The following is a 17,404-nucleotide window of genomic DNA, read 5'->3' as shown; positions in this document are numbered from 1 at the left end:
GAAACCTCGCACATTTGTCCGCACCGTACGCGCCGCATTTCTTGAACTATGCGGCGCGTACGGTGCGTACCAGTAGGCTTACTATGAAGTATGAAACCGTTTTGAGACTGAAACAATCGAACGAGAATACCGCGTCCCGCTCTAACAACGTCATTTCACGGTTGTTATTAGTGGTAGTGGTAGTAGGACGCGGCATTCTAGTTCGATTGCAGGGCCGAATTTATATTTTTTATGAGAGTAGGCGGTATAGGCCACTTTATTTCCGCCGCCCCATGTACGTAATCATAATTGAAAGTCCATTCCTAAGGGCCCCTCAACAAATTTTATATGGGACCAAGGGGGAAAGTACAGTTCCAAGAAAAGATACATAATAGTTCTACTCTTGAATCTTTATTCATACATTTATTCTTTCCAGAACGCCATCATGTGTCCCCTCTGGCCACTGCACCTGGTGATCCTGTACCTGCTGGTGCTGTGCCCCCTGTGGGTGCTATGCCAGGCCACGCCCAAGCTGCTGGCCACCTTCTCCAACACCACCATAGACGTCCACATGGACCAGTTCTATTATGTGGGGGTTAATGTTACCGGTGAGTTCTAAGATGAAGATTAATGAGGGGAAATTTGACAACTGTTTTTGGTTAGATAGGAGAATCTCGGCCAAAGGAGTGTGGACTATTTGTCTAGGACGAAAGTTTCGTAATACGTCCGAATTCGACCCGAACCAAGATTCACGACAGACGGAGAGAAGTGGGGTATCGGAAGCCGGATTTAGTATGTGTAATGTAAGCTAACATAGAAATAGTACTACAGCCACCCTGGACCGTTTTTAACGGTTTCGACTCGTCTTCCATTTGGACGTAGTGGAAAACCGCTCCGTTGGTTGATGATTGTAGTTTTTAGGTATAACTAGATGACGCCCGCAACTCCGTTGCGCCAAAATTAGTTTATCGCGTGGGAACCGTACATTTTACCGGGATAAAAAGTATCCTATGTCCTTTCCCGGGACTCAAAGTATCTCCATGCCATACAGCAAAATCGGTTCAGCGGTTTGGGCGTGAAGAGGTAACAGACAGACAGACGGACAGACAGACAGACACACTTTCGCATTTATAATATTAGTATGGAAGTATGGATAGCACCTCAGAAAACAGGAGAAAAAATATAATCGGTTATCGGAAATCCAAGATATTTTTTCAAAGCGACTTCTCTTTTACGTTAGTTCACAAAGTAGTTTTTAAACGGACCCCTCAAAGTATAAATCTAATAAACCTCATAATTTTTATTTGGTCCCATCAGTCAAATCATTATTTCCATTCCCAGGTACGGGTCTCCAAGCTGGCGACGAGCTGATCATCAAGACCAAGGACCCTCACATCGCGGACGCCAGGTGGAACTCCACGTATAAGCTGACGGAGACAGACGGACAGTATCACGGGGTTATGAAGGTGGATGGGAAGTTTTTGGGTAAGAACGTAATTAATTTCTTATGTAATAAAATACTAGAAATTGTATCATAGTCCGATAAAAAACCTATGTAAACTCGTTGGGTTTTATCAAGTGAATTCTAAGCTGATCGCACATTCGTCCGCACCGTACGCGGACGGTGCGGACGAATGTGCGAGGTTTCACAAAATTTCATACAAACAATTCTAAAATGCGGCGCGTTCGGCGCGTGCGTGCAATCACCTTTAGAGTTTAGATGTAATCTATCAGCTGCTGGCCTTGACGTAATCCGACTAAATTACGTTTATCCGTCATTTGACTATGAGTTACATTATTTTACAAAATAATTGTCAATAATTATATTGTCAAAGTGGTGTGGGACTGGGTGGGTATTTTTTCTTTGACAGACATCCTCATAGTAGTTTAGCATAGCGAGGCAACAAATGTATGGCCTATTGCCAACCTCCTTTAAGAGGATACAACAGGGGCTAGAGAAATGAAAAAAAAGTACGTGTAATATCTATAGCTGTCTCCCTTACCTCAAGCCTATACCGCAGAACGCGATAGAGACAACTGCAGAAAATCCAGAAAATCAACGATTCGTTGTCCCCTGATTCCTTCTCCAAAACCGATTTAAGTAATTTTTTCATTAAAGATTAAAAAAAGGCTTGAGCTGTGTTCCTATGTTTTGCTTTTTTTGTATAATCTAGCCAAATCTGTTTTCTGGACGTTTGAACACAGCGGAAAATCTGGCCATTTTTTTGGGTTTTTGAACGTTCATATCTTATTTAATAATTAAATTATGAAAAAAAAAGAAAACATAGGGACATTGTATTAGTAGCCGTAGATATTCAGGAAAAAAATTATAACTCTACTAGCATTATCCAGGGAGGAAACAGGGGACAACGTTTGTATGGAAAAAAGGGCGGTGTGGAATCCTCTTAATACGATGGCCTTATTAAATTTCCATGCGTTACAGGTAGAACGGAGTTATCTATAGAAGCCCAGCGCGGGCCGGACAAGTACGATGTGAACGGCAGCATGTCCGTGGTAGTCACGCGGCCGCAGCGAGCTATTGACATGATATTCAACCATAGCGTCGCCGCTTTTGTGAGTATATAATTTTTTTTAAAGAAGTTCCTTATCGCGCGTTGTCAAAGGGGGCTAGACGGAAAAAGTTGTAACGACATAACAAAAAAGTGTCCGTAAAATATTACAACTAGAGCAAAAATGCTAGTTGTAAGCCGTGCGGTAGCGCATGTTACTCTGTCTGTCTCTCTCTTTCTCTCTCTTTTTTTTTGTTTTTTATACCTTCATTCCATCCGGGTGTCCCTTGACACCTCTCAAGTTTCTTTTTATGAAATAAGGGGGCAAACGAGCAAACGGGTCACCTACATGATGGAAAGCAACTACCGTCGCCCGTGGACACTCGCAGCATCAGAAGAGCTGCAGGTGCGTTGCAGGTCATATTGTTCCGGAAATACTGTTCGTTCCAGAGTTTTACAGTGCGTATCAGACAGTTACGCGAGAAACGCACGGTGGAAGACTGCCGCTCATAATTTGATGAGGATGGTATATTTTTCGCGCTGTCGTTTTTATTCAAAGACCTATGTTATTTCGTAGAGATGCGCTAGCAGTTAGGTGGGTTTGGCATAATCCGACCCACAATAATATAAACCTTCACTGGATTTCCACGAATATTTGACCAAAATTAGTCAAATTTGTTCAGCCGTTCTCGAGTTTATGCGAAAGTAACAAAATTTAAAACTGATTTTTATTTATACAGTGTGTTAGTACAAATAGTAAAAATAGTGTAAACACCGTTATCCTTGAAACCATCAAATGAGTCCGTCAAAAATGCCGTCTTCATACACATTACCCATACGGATGCCCGGATCGGCAATTTGTATGGGTATGAAGACGGATTTTTTTGAGTTCCCAGCATTGTTCTTATAGAAAAAGTTGTTCATTTTGACGTGCTCATTTGATGGTTTCAAGGATAACGGTGTTTACACTAACATCTTGTACTATATTGGATGTTATAAATATTTCTCTATCTTCAATGGACGGTATTGCATCAGATTACCGTCCATTGAACGTAGAGCTCAAACCACTGAACACGTTGTTCATTCTGTCTACTCTGACGTTGTGCTACTGTGTAATCTTACTGTAATTTTTGGGAAGCTGTCAAGTTCTCTAAAATAATGAAAGTTCCTGTTTCGTTTCAGGTGACGCTGATATTCATAAACTTTGGTTGCGCGATGGACTGGCCGACAGTCAAGGGCGTACTCCGCCGGCCGGTGGGCCCCGCGATTGGCATGCTAGGGCAATTCCTGTTTATGCCCCTGGTAAGTGTGATGATTGCTGCATAACATGGTATGAACAGAGTCGTTTCCAGCTGTATGTCTCTACAGGGTGTAACAAAATAAGTAATAATTTTGTTACAGTTCATGTATCAATTGTATAAAGTTTACTGTGAAAGTAGCAGCACTGAAAGAGTTACTTTTGACTTCCATGTTTCTCAAATTTGCCCACACAATATTTAAAAAAATTCTCTTTGGATATGGAACCCTAAAAATTAACTCTTTCAACGTTGCTATTTTAACAGTAAACTATAAGGGACACAAAGATACTGTAAACTATTATCTATCTATTGTATTACAACTTACGCCCTGTATAATTATTATTATATCTTTTAAAAAAAGTAATGTTTTACAGTTTACCTGTTTTTTTTTTCAGATATCATTCGCCATCGGCTACGCGATATTTCCCAACCAGCCGGACATGCGTCTGGGCATGTTCTTCACGGGTGTGGCCCCCGCCGGCGGCGCCTCCAACATCTGGACCTACATACTCGGGGGCAACCTGAACATGTCCCTGGCTATGACCACTATATCCATGATCGCTTCTTTCGGTGAGTATAATGAAGAATAGAAATTATTTTTAGTTCTAATAAGGTAGAATATGACGTTACAATCAGGTAAATAAGATGTCTAATTAACTGACCTAAAAAATGAGGGTATCAATTCGACGCGTGTGTATGTAATATTTCCAGAACTACCCAGTTTTATAGTCTATAATTCTATATCAGCGTCTGAACAAATGTGCCAGTATATGTTAGTCTATAATTTTATATCAGCGTCTGAACAAATGTGCCAAAGTTCAAAAGTGTATAATATGTAATATGTATGTATGTTTTTAATTATGTTTGTGTTCGCATATTCCCGGAACTATAAGTCCCATATTTATGTAATTTATATTTTTTGTTGGTATTGTCCAACATAGGGAATACTGCAAGTTTCATAAAAATCGGTTCTAAAGTTTTTGAAATAGGGAATTTTAATTCTCAATCATGTACAATTTTGAAGTCGGTTTTATTTTTTTGAAATACTAAAGTTGATTAAAAATTTAAAATATGCTCTAAAGTCTAAACCTTTCTTAATTTCCAGGTCTAATGCCAGCGTGGTTATTCTCGCTCGGCCAAGTAATATTCAAGGACGCGCAAATCGTCGTCCCGTACAAACGCATAGGACTATTCGTGGTCTGTCTCGTGGTGCCCCTACTAGTTGGGTTGGGCATGCAGCGCTTCATGCCAAGAGTGTCGAGATTCATGGTCAGGATCCTAAAGGGATTTTCCACCACGCTGCTCCTGTGCATCATAGTGTTCGCGATTGTGACGAATCTGTATATATTCAAGCTGTTTACTTGGCAGGTATGTACGCTTATACATATTTGAGTTATTAATTATTGTTATTCAATTAAGTTTTTAACTGACTTCAAAAAAGGAGGTTATCAATTCGACCCGTATGTATGTAATGCTTGGTACTCACATGCGGTTTACTCCAAATCGAGTAATAATTACTGTGTGGACCGCAAAACTCACAGCTCGAAGGCTCGCATCGAGCCGGGTCGATGGAATTAAATATTTCGATTTAGAATAAAACTATCGAGCAATGCTGAATGTTTGGAGTTTGAGAGCGGGTTTTGCTCGACGTTATTGCTCGATCGAGAAAAAACTTTTGTGAGCACTTATCATAATATTTCCACAACTGCCCAGGTTTCGTATATAATTATGTTAGTATGTATTATCAGTGTCTGAAGAAATTTTCCAAATTTCAAAAATGTATGTTGTATAAGTATGTATGTGTTTATGTTTGTGGTCGCATATCTCTGGAACAACAAGTCTGATTTAAACTATTCTTTTTTGTTGTACTAGGTATTGCTCTACTTAGAGAATACTTACTGCAAGTTTCATCAAAATCAGTTCAGTAGTTTTTAGGATACTGAATTGTAATTCTTATATGTACAATTTTGAAGTCGGTTTTATCTGTTTAATCCTTCGATCGTGGATTCTTGGAAATCTATTGTTATTCTATTGTGTCTCGCTCACGCGTGAAGTTATTCTGTCTACTCTGGTTATGGGGCTTGATGGGTTAAAATACTATTATTAACTTCACTATTCTGACTAATCATTTTACCATTTCAGATAGTAATAGCCGGCATGGGTATACCGTACCTCGGTTTCTTAGCCGGCTACCTTGTGGCTAAGGTGTTCAGACAGCCGCATCCCGACGCGCTCGCCATCTCCATAGAGACGGGCATACAGAACACCGGCATAGCTATATTCCTACTCAGATATGCGCTGAAGCAGCCAGAAGCAGATTTGACTACTGGTAAGGCATTTTATTTATTATTCACTAACTACATGACGTGCTGAAATACGGAAATTATCGCGCGGGAACCGTACATTTCTTCGCAACAAAAACTATACCATGTTCTTTCAAACCTCTCAAAAAAAAAAACATCATGCCAATTTGACAATACATGTTAAAGGTACTTATTCAAAACTATGGAACCCTAAAAAGCTTGACATGGGAAGGTGGGGGTAAAAAAATCTAAATTTTGGGTATAAAGACAGACAGATAGACTATCTGTCTGTCTGTCTGTATGTAATATGTAGATGGTTCCCAATGTGGTTTCTTTATTAGTAACTTATGAATATTATTTTCTGTTTCCAGTGGTGCCGGTATCCGTGGCAATTATGACACCTATTCCGATGACAATCGTCTACATATACCAGAAGATTGCCGCATGGTGTGTATATTTTATTTTCTACTTTGAAAACAAATAGAATATATATTTACTTTGAGTTAGCTTACTCCGAAATGAAACGTGTTGTGACGCAATATTTTATGATAGGTAATCAACATTGTTAGTATTATTTCAGTGTAAACTAGCCTTTATAGCTTAGGCTCAGCGCATACAGAACGGAGCGCAGTGGAGAAGGTTTTATTAACGAACTTGAAAAAATCGGCCAAGTGCGAGTGAGACTAGCGCACGAAGGGTTCCGTACCGTTATAGAGCAAAAATAGGCCAAAAATTGTGTTCTTGTATGGGATTCCCCCTTAAATATTTATTTTCAGTATTTCATTTTCAGTAAGTATTTATTGTTATAGCGGCAACAGTAATACACAATCTGTGAAAATTTCAGAAGTCTAGCTATAGCGGTTCTTGAGATACAGCCTGGAGACATACAGACGGACAGAAGTCTCAGTAATAGGGTCCCGTTTTTACCCTTTGGGTACGGAACCCTACACAAACTTAAAAACTAATGTGCATTCGACTGTAAAGGGGATTCCCGCCTATCCTCAATGCAATCATTTTTTGTAAGGTTCAAGCATTTTGCACTTTAGTTTAATAATTTTAAAGTTTATTTTTGAGTGCGTTAGTAAAATCCTCTCCCCTGCGCTCCGTTCGGTCTGCGCTGACCCTTACTTTTATGTTATTTTTATTTATGCGCTGGCTATCAGCTAGATTCATTTCAATATCATTTTGAACTAAATTTGTTTTTTTTTTTCGTTATTCTAATCGAGTATTTTTTTATTTTCATATTATAATCATGTTGGCGACATAGCTGGGGATGTCCGAGTACGTATACGGGGTTCGGTGGTGGTGTCGCTTATATGTCTTTGTTACTATATTCTGAGAAACCTTTGACTTTGGTGTTAAACAGCGATAATAAAAGCTGTTATATTGCATAAAATTTTGGCCGCACGGCCAAACCGCTCGTTTGTGCGGATCCATATTAATCGAGCCTTACAATTGACTTGATATAGCCAGACAAATTATCGTACCACTGAAGAAATTGATTCATAGGCAGACAGCGGACCTAGGTAATTTGGTCGCATTATGACCATACCCAGCCCAGAGTAACGTTGAATCGATGTAAACCATAAGGTTAATATACCTAGCGGAATAGAGAAACAAAGGCCTGAGCAAGAGAGATGTCACTATCAGTAACACTGCGTGGTAAAAAGAGACGGGTGATACATGACAGCAGCACTCGTTTTTTTGACGTGCCACACGTTGACAATTTAATCTCATAGAAATCATGTTCAATCATGCTTGTGTAAGTGTATACGTACACATATTTTTCACACAAATGAAAAGCAATTTCGGTTTCGTTTGACAGCTCCAGATTGTTGCTCTATTCCGCTAGGTATAACTTTATGATGTAAACCGAACAAATGACATAATATGTCCGCCATCTGCCTATGAATAAATTTCTTGGTAAGTTATTTGTTTGGCTTGATATTGCCCGACTAAATAACTTAGGTCTGTCATCTGCCAAATTTTTGCCAAATCAAATTTTTTCAATCAATTACTCTGATAGAAAAATTTTCATAGCATAGACTTATACTCAAGTCATCGAATACCTATTAAATAAAAAAAATTAAAAGGCCTAACGCTACTTGTCTCTTAAACTTTACCTACTATCTCTGCTTCTTAGTTCTTACTTAGTAGCGGAACTGTGGAAAAGAGATAGCGTCAAATTCCTGCGTCAGTGAAAGAGAAAAAAAGGGTTAGCCCTATAGAATTTACACGTGTTTGATGACTCATGAAAAACAATGATAATTTTGACCAAGACCAATTACTTCTCCGTTCTCACTATAGCTTTTTAACACAAAAGTCAAACGTTACTTCATAACAATGAATAATTAATAATTTTTAGCGTAAGTTGCTGTAAAATTTGCCGTTTTATTTATGTGTGTGTTTGCGATATTCGATTATAATTAACTGAGTTTTTTTTTAATCCACAGCGTCCGAAACCGAAATGCACCACAAAAAATGGTTGAAGACCTCACCCCCGTTTCAGAGGGCGCAGAATCCGGCGTCTTCAGAGCCGTTGATGCCAGCTAACGGGCAGGTTTAGATCTCTCTATATCTACCACTGTCTATATATCGACAGTTTAGTGTCTACGACTGTCTTAGATTATATGTCTCAGTCATCTGGTTTAATGTTCAACTAGCTATTTGACCGAGCTTTGCTCGGTATTCTATAAAACATGAATAAAAAGACATTTTTTAAAAATGATTCCTAGCTAGAACGATTTATCGCCCCCGAAACCCCCTATATACTAAATTTCATGAAAATCGTTGGAGCCGATTCCGAGATTCCAATTATAAGTATATATATATATATATATATATATACAAGAATTGCTCGTTTAAAGATATAAGATTCGGTTGAATGACTAGCGCGTTCATGAATGACTCTATTTATTAAATGACTAAAGGACAACTCGTCAAGACGTTGACTGTAACGTTTAGGGTGCGTTTCCACTGACGCGGAGCGGAAGAACGGAGCTTAGCGGTGCCCGAATTGACCAATCGTCCTATTCCAGCGTAATGACAGCGAAGCGGAGTGAAGATTTCGAGCATGGTGATTGGTCAATTCGTCACCGCTAAGCTCCGCTCCGCGTCAGTAGAAACGCGGCCTTAACGTCTTGACTTAAAGTCATATAGTGTAGGGTTAAATTGGATGTTAAAGAGTGACCGGTAATAGGTCTGTTTCCTTTTAACATGTAAAAATACATCACTTTTGCAGCCTAAAAAGCTATATCATACCCTGTCCAAAAGCTAACGGTTACCGAGATATTCAAGATTTTGTATTTTTTTCAAAAACACCCGATTTCAAAGGAAAACTTTAAATAAAAAAAAATCTACCTATTAATTTCTTAATCTTTAACATAATTTTAGTTCTTAGGTAGATAAACTACAAATACAAAAGTTATTTATCCATCTAAACAGGAAACAAAAATTAGCAGAGTGTTTCAAAAGTCTTAACAAAAAAAAATGAAAATGATTTTCCCTCATTTCACCCCTTATTGTTTAAAAAATCAATAAGACATTAGTCGTACAAATTACTTAATTAAATTCCTTATTTATTAAGCTATCCAAAAAGGTATAATTTGTAATGCAAAAATCTAAATAACATCTTACTAAGGGAATATTAAGGACCCTACGCCGATTTGTTCAAATGAAGAACCTGCTAACTACCTGAACTAGCAGGTAGTAAAATTCTAATTAGCAAATTGGAAAAGTCTAAATAAACATTTGCTACGTCAGGTTAAGTTAAATAAAAGTCTTTGAATAAAAATTAATATTTTATTTACATAATAAGTTGATAATTATCACGGTAAATCCTGTTCGAATTGTCGTCCTCGATTTCTGATGCACTTGCGTAATCTTAAGCGAAAATTAGATCGCGTTACTCTACTTGTTAAAGTTTCTCGGATTTCGTTTGCTGCATCAATTATTCTTCTCCTCAGTTCATGTACATCGCTAATAGGTGTTGCGTATACTAAAGACTTCATGTGGCCCCATAAATAATAATCGCAAGGAGTCAAATCTGGAGACCTTGCGGGCCAAGGTATTGGACCGCCGCGGCCAATCCAACGCTGCGGGAAATTTTGATCCAGCCATTGCCTAACTGTCACTCTGTAGTGTGCCGGGCATCCATCATGTTGGTATATCATACCTCTTCGGGTTTTAACTGGTATATCTTGCATGAGCTCGTGAAGATTATTTCTCAGGAAATTTTCATACGACTCCCCGTTTAAATTGTCCGGTAGAAAAAACGGCCCAATGCAATGATTATGCAAAATTCCCATCCAAACATTCAGGGAAAACCTCCTTTGATGAGCACCTTCTTTTGCCAAGTGAGGGTTTCCACCCTGGGGGGCTCCCCAGGCAAAAGTGTATGTTGTGGTAGTTTGTTATGCCGTCACGCTCAAACTTCGACTCGTCGGTCCATAAAAACTTTCTTAAGAAGTTATAATCGTTTTCATCGGAGTGCAGCATAAAGCGGCAGAAATCGAGCCTCCTTGCAGGGTCTCCTTCTTCTAATGCTTGTACTGGTGTGTAGTGAAAAGGGTATAACCGAGCGCTATGTACGGTGAACCACACTTTCCACTGCGTTAAACCCAGTTGCTTCGCTACAATTCTTGTAGAGGTGGTCGGATCTCTTGCAAAACGTTCCAATATTCTCTCTTCGTCTTCTGCAACATAACGAGGAGGTCTTCCTGCATCACGTCGCCTTTGATGAACAGAGCCACTTTCCCGCACGCGTTGGTACGCCGCGGAAAAAACTCCAGCACTTGGTACATTAATTCGACGGGGAAAACGACGCCGGTACTCTTCCCGTGCAGCGGCTGCATTGCCATCACAAAAACCGTAGCAGTACAGTATGTCAGCGTACTCTTCGTTGCTAAAAGATGCCATTTTTGATAAACAAACTTGATCAGAAGGAATCGCAAATAACACGTCAGCGCGCTCAGGACGAGAAGCGTTAACTAAACAAAAACTCTACATATTGCTCTTTAGACAGACCCGAACTGTTACGAACTGACGCGAACAGTTACGAAGAAACCGGATTTTTTTAAACCGACCAATAATAGATCGCTTCTTCCTCCGATAACAAAAGAATTTGACTACCTGGCAACCTAACCCTGAACAAATTGTAAGGCAAAAAAATTGTGCTGAGAGTTATTATCTTACCTTACCAAGTTACCAGATGGTTGTGAATTTTTTGCACACAAATTATACCTTTTTGGATAGCTTAATAAATAAGGAATTTAATTAAGTAATTTGTACGACTAATGTCTTATTGATTTTTTAAACAATAAGGGGTGAAATGAGGGAAAATCATTTTCATTTTTTTTTGTTAAGACTTTTGAAACACTCTGCTAATTTTTGTTTCCTGTTTAGATGGATAAATAACTTTTGTATTTGTAGTTTATCTACCTAAGAACTAAAATTATGTTAAAGATTAAGAAATTAATAGGTAGATTTTTTTTTATTTAAAGTTTTCCTTTGAAATCGGGTGTTTTTGAAAAAAATACAAAATCTTGAATATCTCGGTAACCGTTAGCTTTTGGACAGGGTATGATATAGCTTTTTAGGCTGCAAAAGTGATGTATTTTTACATGTTAAAAGGAAACAGACCTATTACCGGTCACCCTGTATATACAAGAATTGCTCGTTTAAAGATATAAGATTCGGTTGAATGACTAGCGCGTTCATGAATGACTCTATTTATTAAATGACTAAAGGAGTCAAGACGTTGACTGTAACGTTTAGGGTGCGTTTCCACTGACGCGGAGCGGAAGAACGGAGCTTAGCGGTGCCCGAATTGACCAATCGTCCTATTCCAGCGTAATGACAGCGAAGCGGAGTGAAGATTTCGAGCATGGTGATTGGTCAATTCGTCACCGCTAAGCTCCGCTCCGCGTCAGTAGAAACGCGGCCTTAACGTCTTGACTTAAAGTCATATAGTGTAGGGTTAAATTGGATGTTAAAATATTTTTTTAAGTTGCCGTTGGCGGCGTAATATCAATTCACTTTACCATATTTTTATTACAACTATCAACACAGTGCTATCAGCTGTGCGAGCTGTTTGACGATATATTTGTTTTGGTGACTGCTGGCGCCGCAGTGGGAAAAAATGTAATACATTCAACTACCTGACTGATTTCATTTCTGCTCTCTTCAAATGGCTATGTTCAAAATCGCTAACTAGTTGGACGTTGAGCGACGACGTTCGGTCGAGTTATTCAATTGAATGGTGTCATTCAATAAATGCGCTAGTCATTCAATCGAATCGCAGAATGAACCAGATGACTGCGACATATATAAAAACACGTCTATAGTGTCTACGACGGTCGATATATTGACACTGCAGTCTACAACTGTCTTAATATCGACATTGTAGTTTACGACTGTTTATATACAGCATGACTGGTGACTGTTGAGACATGTTCAATACTCGAAGACGTGATATTTTGCTATCATATTAGTTGAAAAATATGTACCCAACGCATGGACACCGAGCGCGGCGCGGGGCGCACGCCGCCGGGCCGGCTGCATAGTAATTTACTAAGTGTCCATGATTCATTTATTTAAAGGGAAACTTGGTCAAAAATTAAGTGCCTAATTTTATTACATAATTATAATGAGAATCCAGTCCGAGTACTCTCCTTAAGTTTTGATCATGTCTCCTCAGTCATGCTGTATTGATACTGCAAAACCGTCTAAATATCTGTTTTGTCTATAATAATGTTCCACGTCTATACCAAGACAGTGTGATTTTATGAACCTTAAGCTATATGTATACACCTTTTATACTCGAATATTAACAACTACTATCGTCTATCATAGTTATTGACGTGGTGTGAAGCGTCTATAGATATTATATTATTATTAGTTATACGAGGGCTGCTATTTATGTATCCGGAATTAAAAAAAGAAACAAACATATATCATTTAATATGGTTTTATTGCTTTTCAAAATATTCGCCGCGATGATCGACACACTTTTGCATACGCTGGAACCAATTTTCATAGCACTTTTTCCATTCTGATTGAGGTATCTCCAAAACGTGCATTTTGAACGCATCAACAGCCTCTTCGCGGCTCGAAAAACGTTGACCACGCAATTTGTTCTTCGCGTATGGAAATAAAAAGAAATCGTTAGGTGCCAAATCAGGGCTGTACGGCGGATGACCAGTCAATTCGATCTTTTGACCCTCCAAAAACTGAGTTGTTTCAGCTGAGGTGTGACAGCTAGCATTGTCGTGATGTAATATGATTCTGCGTTGTCGGTTGTCCTTTCTTATTTCTTCAAAGACTTCTGGTAAACAAATGGTCGTATACCATTCAGAATTAACCGTTTTACGATTCTCTAATGGCACTGTAGCCACATGTCCATTAATTCCAAAAAAACAGGCGACCATTTGCTTCAAAGTACTTTTTGCACGAGTAACTTTTGTTGGTTTCGGCTCATCTTGGAACACCCACACCGTTGACTGTTGTTTAGTTTCGGGGTCATATGCATAGATCCAAGATTCATCACCTGTGTAGATATTATAAACGGCTTTTGACGTACCACGGTTGTATTTTTTTATCATTTTTTTGCACCAATCGACACGAGCCCGTTTTTGATCGATTGTCAAGTTGTGCGGAATCCAACGCGAACATATTTTTTTTACAGCCAAATGTTCGTATAATATCTTATGTATGCTCGTCATACTTATGCCTAAGGACGCCTCTATCTCGCGATATGTAACATGACGATCACGCATTATTAGTTCCCGCACAGCATCTATATTTTGTGGGACAACAGCTGTTTTTGGGCGACCTTCTTTATTTTCATCCGTGAGCATAGACCGCCCACGATTAAACTCACTGTACCAGTGATAAACAGTGGTTTTTGATGGTGCTTCATCTCCAAAAGTTGCGGTGAGTTGAATAAAGCACTGTTGTTGATTTAGCCCACGCCGAAAATCGTAGTAAATCATTGCACGAAAATGTTCACGCGTTAAATCCATGGCAAATGAAGACACGCAATTTTCAAAATGACGCCACAATGGAAAAATAATTGACAGTCACATGAAACAAAATGTATTCTTCAACCAAAGAGTTCTATTTTCAAATGTTGTAATTACTTTTTAAATATTGTTCTTGTAAGTGGCCAGTTCCGGATACATAAATAGCAGCCCTCGTACCCATGATGCTAGCTAATGCGAGGTACTAACTAAAACTTTCTGTCTTTATCTTGATAGTTGACTAGAGATCTCTATCTTGAGAGAGATCGACCGAATTTATGAACATTGTACAGTATACACGCATTTTTAACACTGGAATCTATTACTTAGCCTGTAGCCTTTGGATACTATATTCAAAAACTATTGAAGTCAATTATTTAACACATATCTCAGAATATTTTTTTTAGAAAAATGCTACTTTTTACTGCCACTTACTCCAATGTACTCCTTTTAGCGGATTCCAGTGTTAGGCCGCGTTTCCACTGACGCGGAGCGCAGAGGAGCTTAGCGGTGCCCGAATTGACCAATCGTGCTATTCCAGCGAAGATTTCGAGTATGGTGATTGGTCAATTCGGCACCGCTAAGCTCCGCTCCGCGTCAGTGGAAACGCGGCCTTAATACAACCTCTTATAGTTTGTGCGTTCTAAGATGATATGGGTGACAGTTTTCATGTTCCTTGCTACGGGTTTTTTTACAAGAAAACAAAAAAAAACAAAATGCAATAAATTATATTCCATCTACAAAAACAAATGTTTCCTGTAATTATTGTAAATGAATAAAAATGAAAAGATGCTAAATGCTAACTTATTAATAAAAATTATAAATATTAACTGTGAAATAGGAGTTTAAAATTATTGTTACGAAAACATTTGAAAAATGTCATATGCATGAAACGGAACTTATGTCAATAGAGATTGACTCTGTTGAATCGAAATCAAATCGATAAAAAAGGGCGGCCATCTTAAATCGCCGGCACCACTGAATTGTCAGTACAAAATCGATTATTTCGATTGCAATTCCTCTACGAAGTGATTCGATATTTTTAAACTATCGATTAATTTTTGTTAGGTAACTTACCTACTATTGTCAATTATAATGTGTCACGCATATCATCATAAAACGCACAAACTATAATATCATTTATAACTACCTCGAATATACGGTCTAAAAATTTCGAATATTTATTTACGAACTAAAAACATTTAGAAAACTTTCGGAAATTATGGCAATATAAGTACAGCTTGCTCCACTATTTTATATATTCTAGTTATAATAATTTTCTTAGAATCTACTTATTATCTTACTTATTTTATTTGTTTTTTATTTATATTAGGAATAATATTATCTTCTCCCCGTTTCGTCGGAAAACTTAGACATACTACTTACTACTTACCATTAGTCAGAAAATATTTCCACAGAAATAAAAAGACAAGTAGATACAAGATCTTAATGTCCTTGTCTAGCATATTGGAAACGTCATAATATAACAGACCAAGATAGTAAATCTCGAAAAGTTTAAATTAGCTAGTTTAATATGCTGTATATTTTTTTTTGTAAAGAGGTATGGTCTAAAACTTGCGACGGAACGACCTTTTTTTGTTTTTTTTTTTGTTATTTACAAAATTTTTCTATTTACATAGGACGGGTATTGGTCATCTTCATCATGATCATCGGGATTTTCTCTAAACGGCATATCATTTCTTCATCATGCGATTGTAAATAGATAAAAAATCGATTAATAAAGATGCTCAATCATTCAGGAAAAGGATATAAAATGTATTCAGATGAGTGCAAAGTCACTTATGTTGTGTGCAAATAAGTTACAATATAATTTATAATCGCAATCTCATTTTAATACTATGTCAATCTATTACTAACTTTAATGTGCATATCGTGCTATTTTTCCGTATTTTTTTAATTAATAAAAGGTTCATAAAAGTATGATATTATACAATATGCAATATTTATATTTCTTGAAGAGCATTTGGAAAGAACAATTTAGGTTGTGTAAGGAACATTTTTAGGCCTCCATATGTTTTGGCCCAAAAGACATTCCTAAAGAAATGAATTTTGATATTTAGTAGCGGCTGTACGTCGAATAAAGTGTTTATTTAAATAAGCAAAACCGTGTTTATTTTTAAAAGATGAACAAGTAAAAATTTTATAGTTGCCGCCAAAATGTTTTATGGCTGGTTATTAAGTTTTATTTATTCGTTAAATATGTATTGTTTGATGGATTTCACCTATAAAAATGTTTATGTGAATTGAAACTTGATTCAAAATCATGTGCTTATATAGTATTTTGTCTAGCTGTAACGAAAGTTTTAGCATTTAGTATTTTTGTGCTAACATTTTCAAAAGTAGCTTATAGATTTTGCTTTTAGTTTATATGCAAATGGTCTTACTTTTTAAATAGGCTTGTAGTGAAAACTTTATGGTCAAAATTATAAAAATGGTGGGAAAATTGAAACAAATGTCATGATGACATTTTATTTTTTTTATTAACTTCTACTTTTTGGCAAAAACTGTTGGATTATTTCGCATGCTCGTTTTATAGGTGAATCAGATGTGAAAAGATTGTTATGTTATTGTTGCGAAATCAGTATTTCGTTAGATTATGGAATGTCAGTTGTCAAAAAAAATAAAGATTTTTTACAAAACAATATATCTTTTAATTTTAACCTTGCTATAGAATAAGATAATAGTATTCTGTTTCTACAAGAGCGGTCGGTCGCTAATGCTCACGAGTTTCATACCTAAACGTGGAGCGGAGAGAGGTTGCTGAGGGAGAGGGGAGTCATTCAATCCCAGTTCGCTCGCTCATATTTTGTTTTTTAATTTTTACCTCTCCTTCAATACTATTGTAAGATTCGAAGTTTAGGATTTTCTTAATCTGCCCCCCCAGAATCCTGGCTACGCCCATGTATATAGTGCGTCAAGAAAGTCATGACAGGCGGGAAAATTTTCTAAACGTAATCACGCTTAAAAGGTGTATTTTTTTCTTTGTATTTTCACAGAGAACGCTTATTGCATTTTAAATATTGTCACCTTGCACATTTTTATCTCGAATGAATAAAGTTCTCTTATTTTTTATTTCATTTAAAAATTTTCCCGCCTGTCATGACTTTCTTGACAGACTATATGGACGCTTCTCTTTACACCGTCCGCGTCAGTCTGGCTCCGAGCTGAGTTCTCGACGAACTTGGATTACTGTGGTCGTTATACTAGATTGGACTAAGTCTGGTAATCCGTATTCCGTAGGCGGGCTAGCAGTTTGAGTTCACTCTATTCACTAG

The 17,404-nt window shown here is 37.6% G+C and overlaps 1 protein-coding gene across 3 annotated transcripts in view; it reads left to right on the top strand.

Moving 5' to 3' along the window:
• Positions 1-16,771, top strand: part of LOC121737708 (P3 protein-like) — a 32,632-nt gene extending 15,861 nt beyond the window's left edge. The window contains exons 2-12 of one of the 3 annotated variants that reach the window (XM_042129390.1): positions 414-587; positions 1,321-1,464; positions 2,423-2,553; positions 3,672-3,791; positions 4,183-4,357; positions 4,893-5,155; positions 5,930-6,116; positions 6,462-6,537; positions 7,358-7,371; positions 8,544-8,650; positions 15,749-16,771. In XM_042129390.1, coding sequence (XP_041985324.1) covers positions 425-587; positions 1,321-1,464; positions 2,423-2,553; positions 3,672-3,791; positions 4,183-4,357; positions 4,893-5,155; positions 5,930-6,116; positions 6,462-6,537; positions 7,358-7,371; positions 8,544-8,650; positions 15,749-15,775 — 1,407 coding nt within the window. In that variant the 5' untranslated portion in view covers positions 414-424 and the 3' untranslated portion in view covers positions 15,776-16,771. Of the gene's footprint in view, positions 1-413; positions 588-1,320; positions 1,465-2,422; positions 2,554-3,671; positions 3,792-4,182; positions 4,358-4,892; positions 5,156-5,929; positions 6,117-6,461; positions 6,538-7,357; positions 7,372-8,543; positions 8,744-15,748 lie in introns of those variants that run through there. The other 2 variants (XM_042129392.1, XM_042129391.1) reach the window with 2 other exon arrangements.
• The last annotated feature ends 633 nt before the right edge of the window (positions 16,772-17,404 follow it).

This window comes from Aricia agestis, chromosome 21, assembly GCF_905147365.1.
Source record: "Aricia agestis chromosome 21, ilAriAges1.1, whole genome shotgun sequence".
NCBI lineage: Eukaryota > Metazoa > Arthropoda > Insecta > Lepidoptera > Lycaenidae > Aricia > Aricia agestis.
The sequence above is the reverse complement of the archived record's forward strand: the minus strand, read 5'-3'. Positions and strand labels throughout refer to the sequence as shown.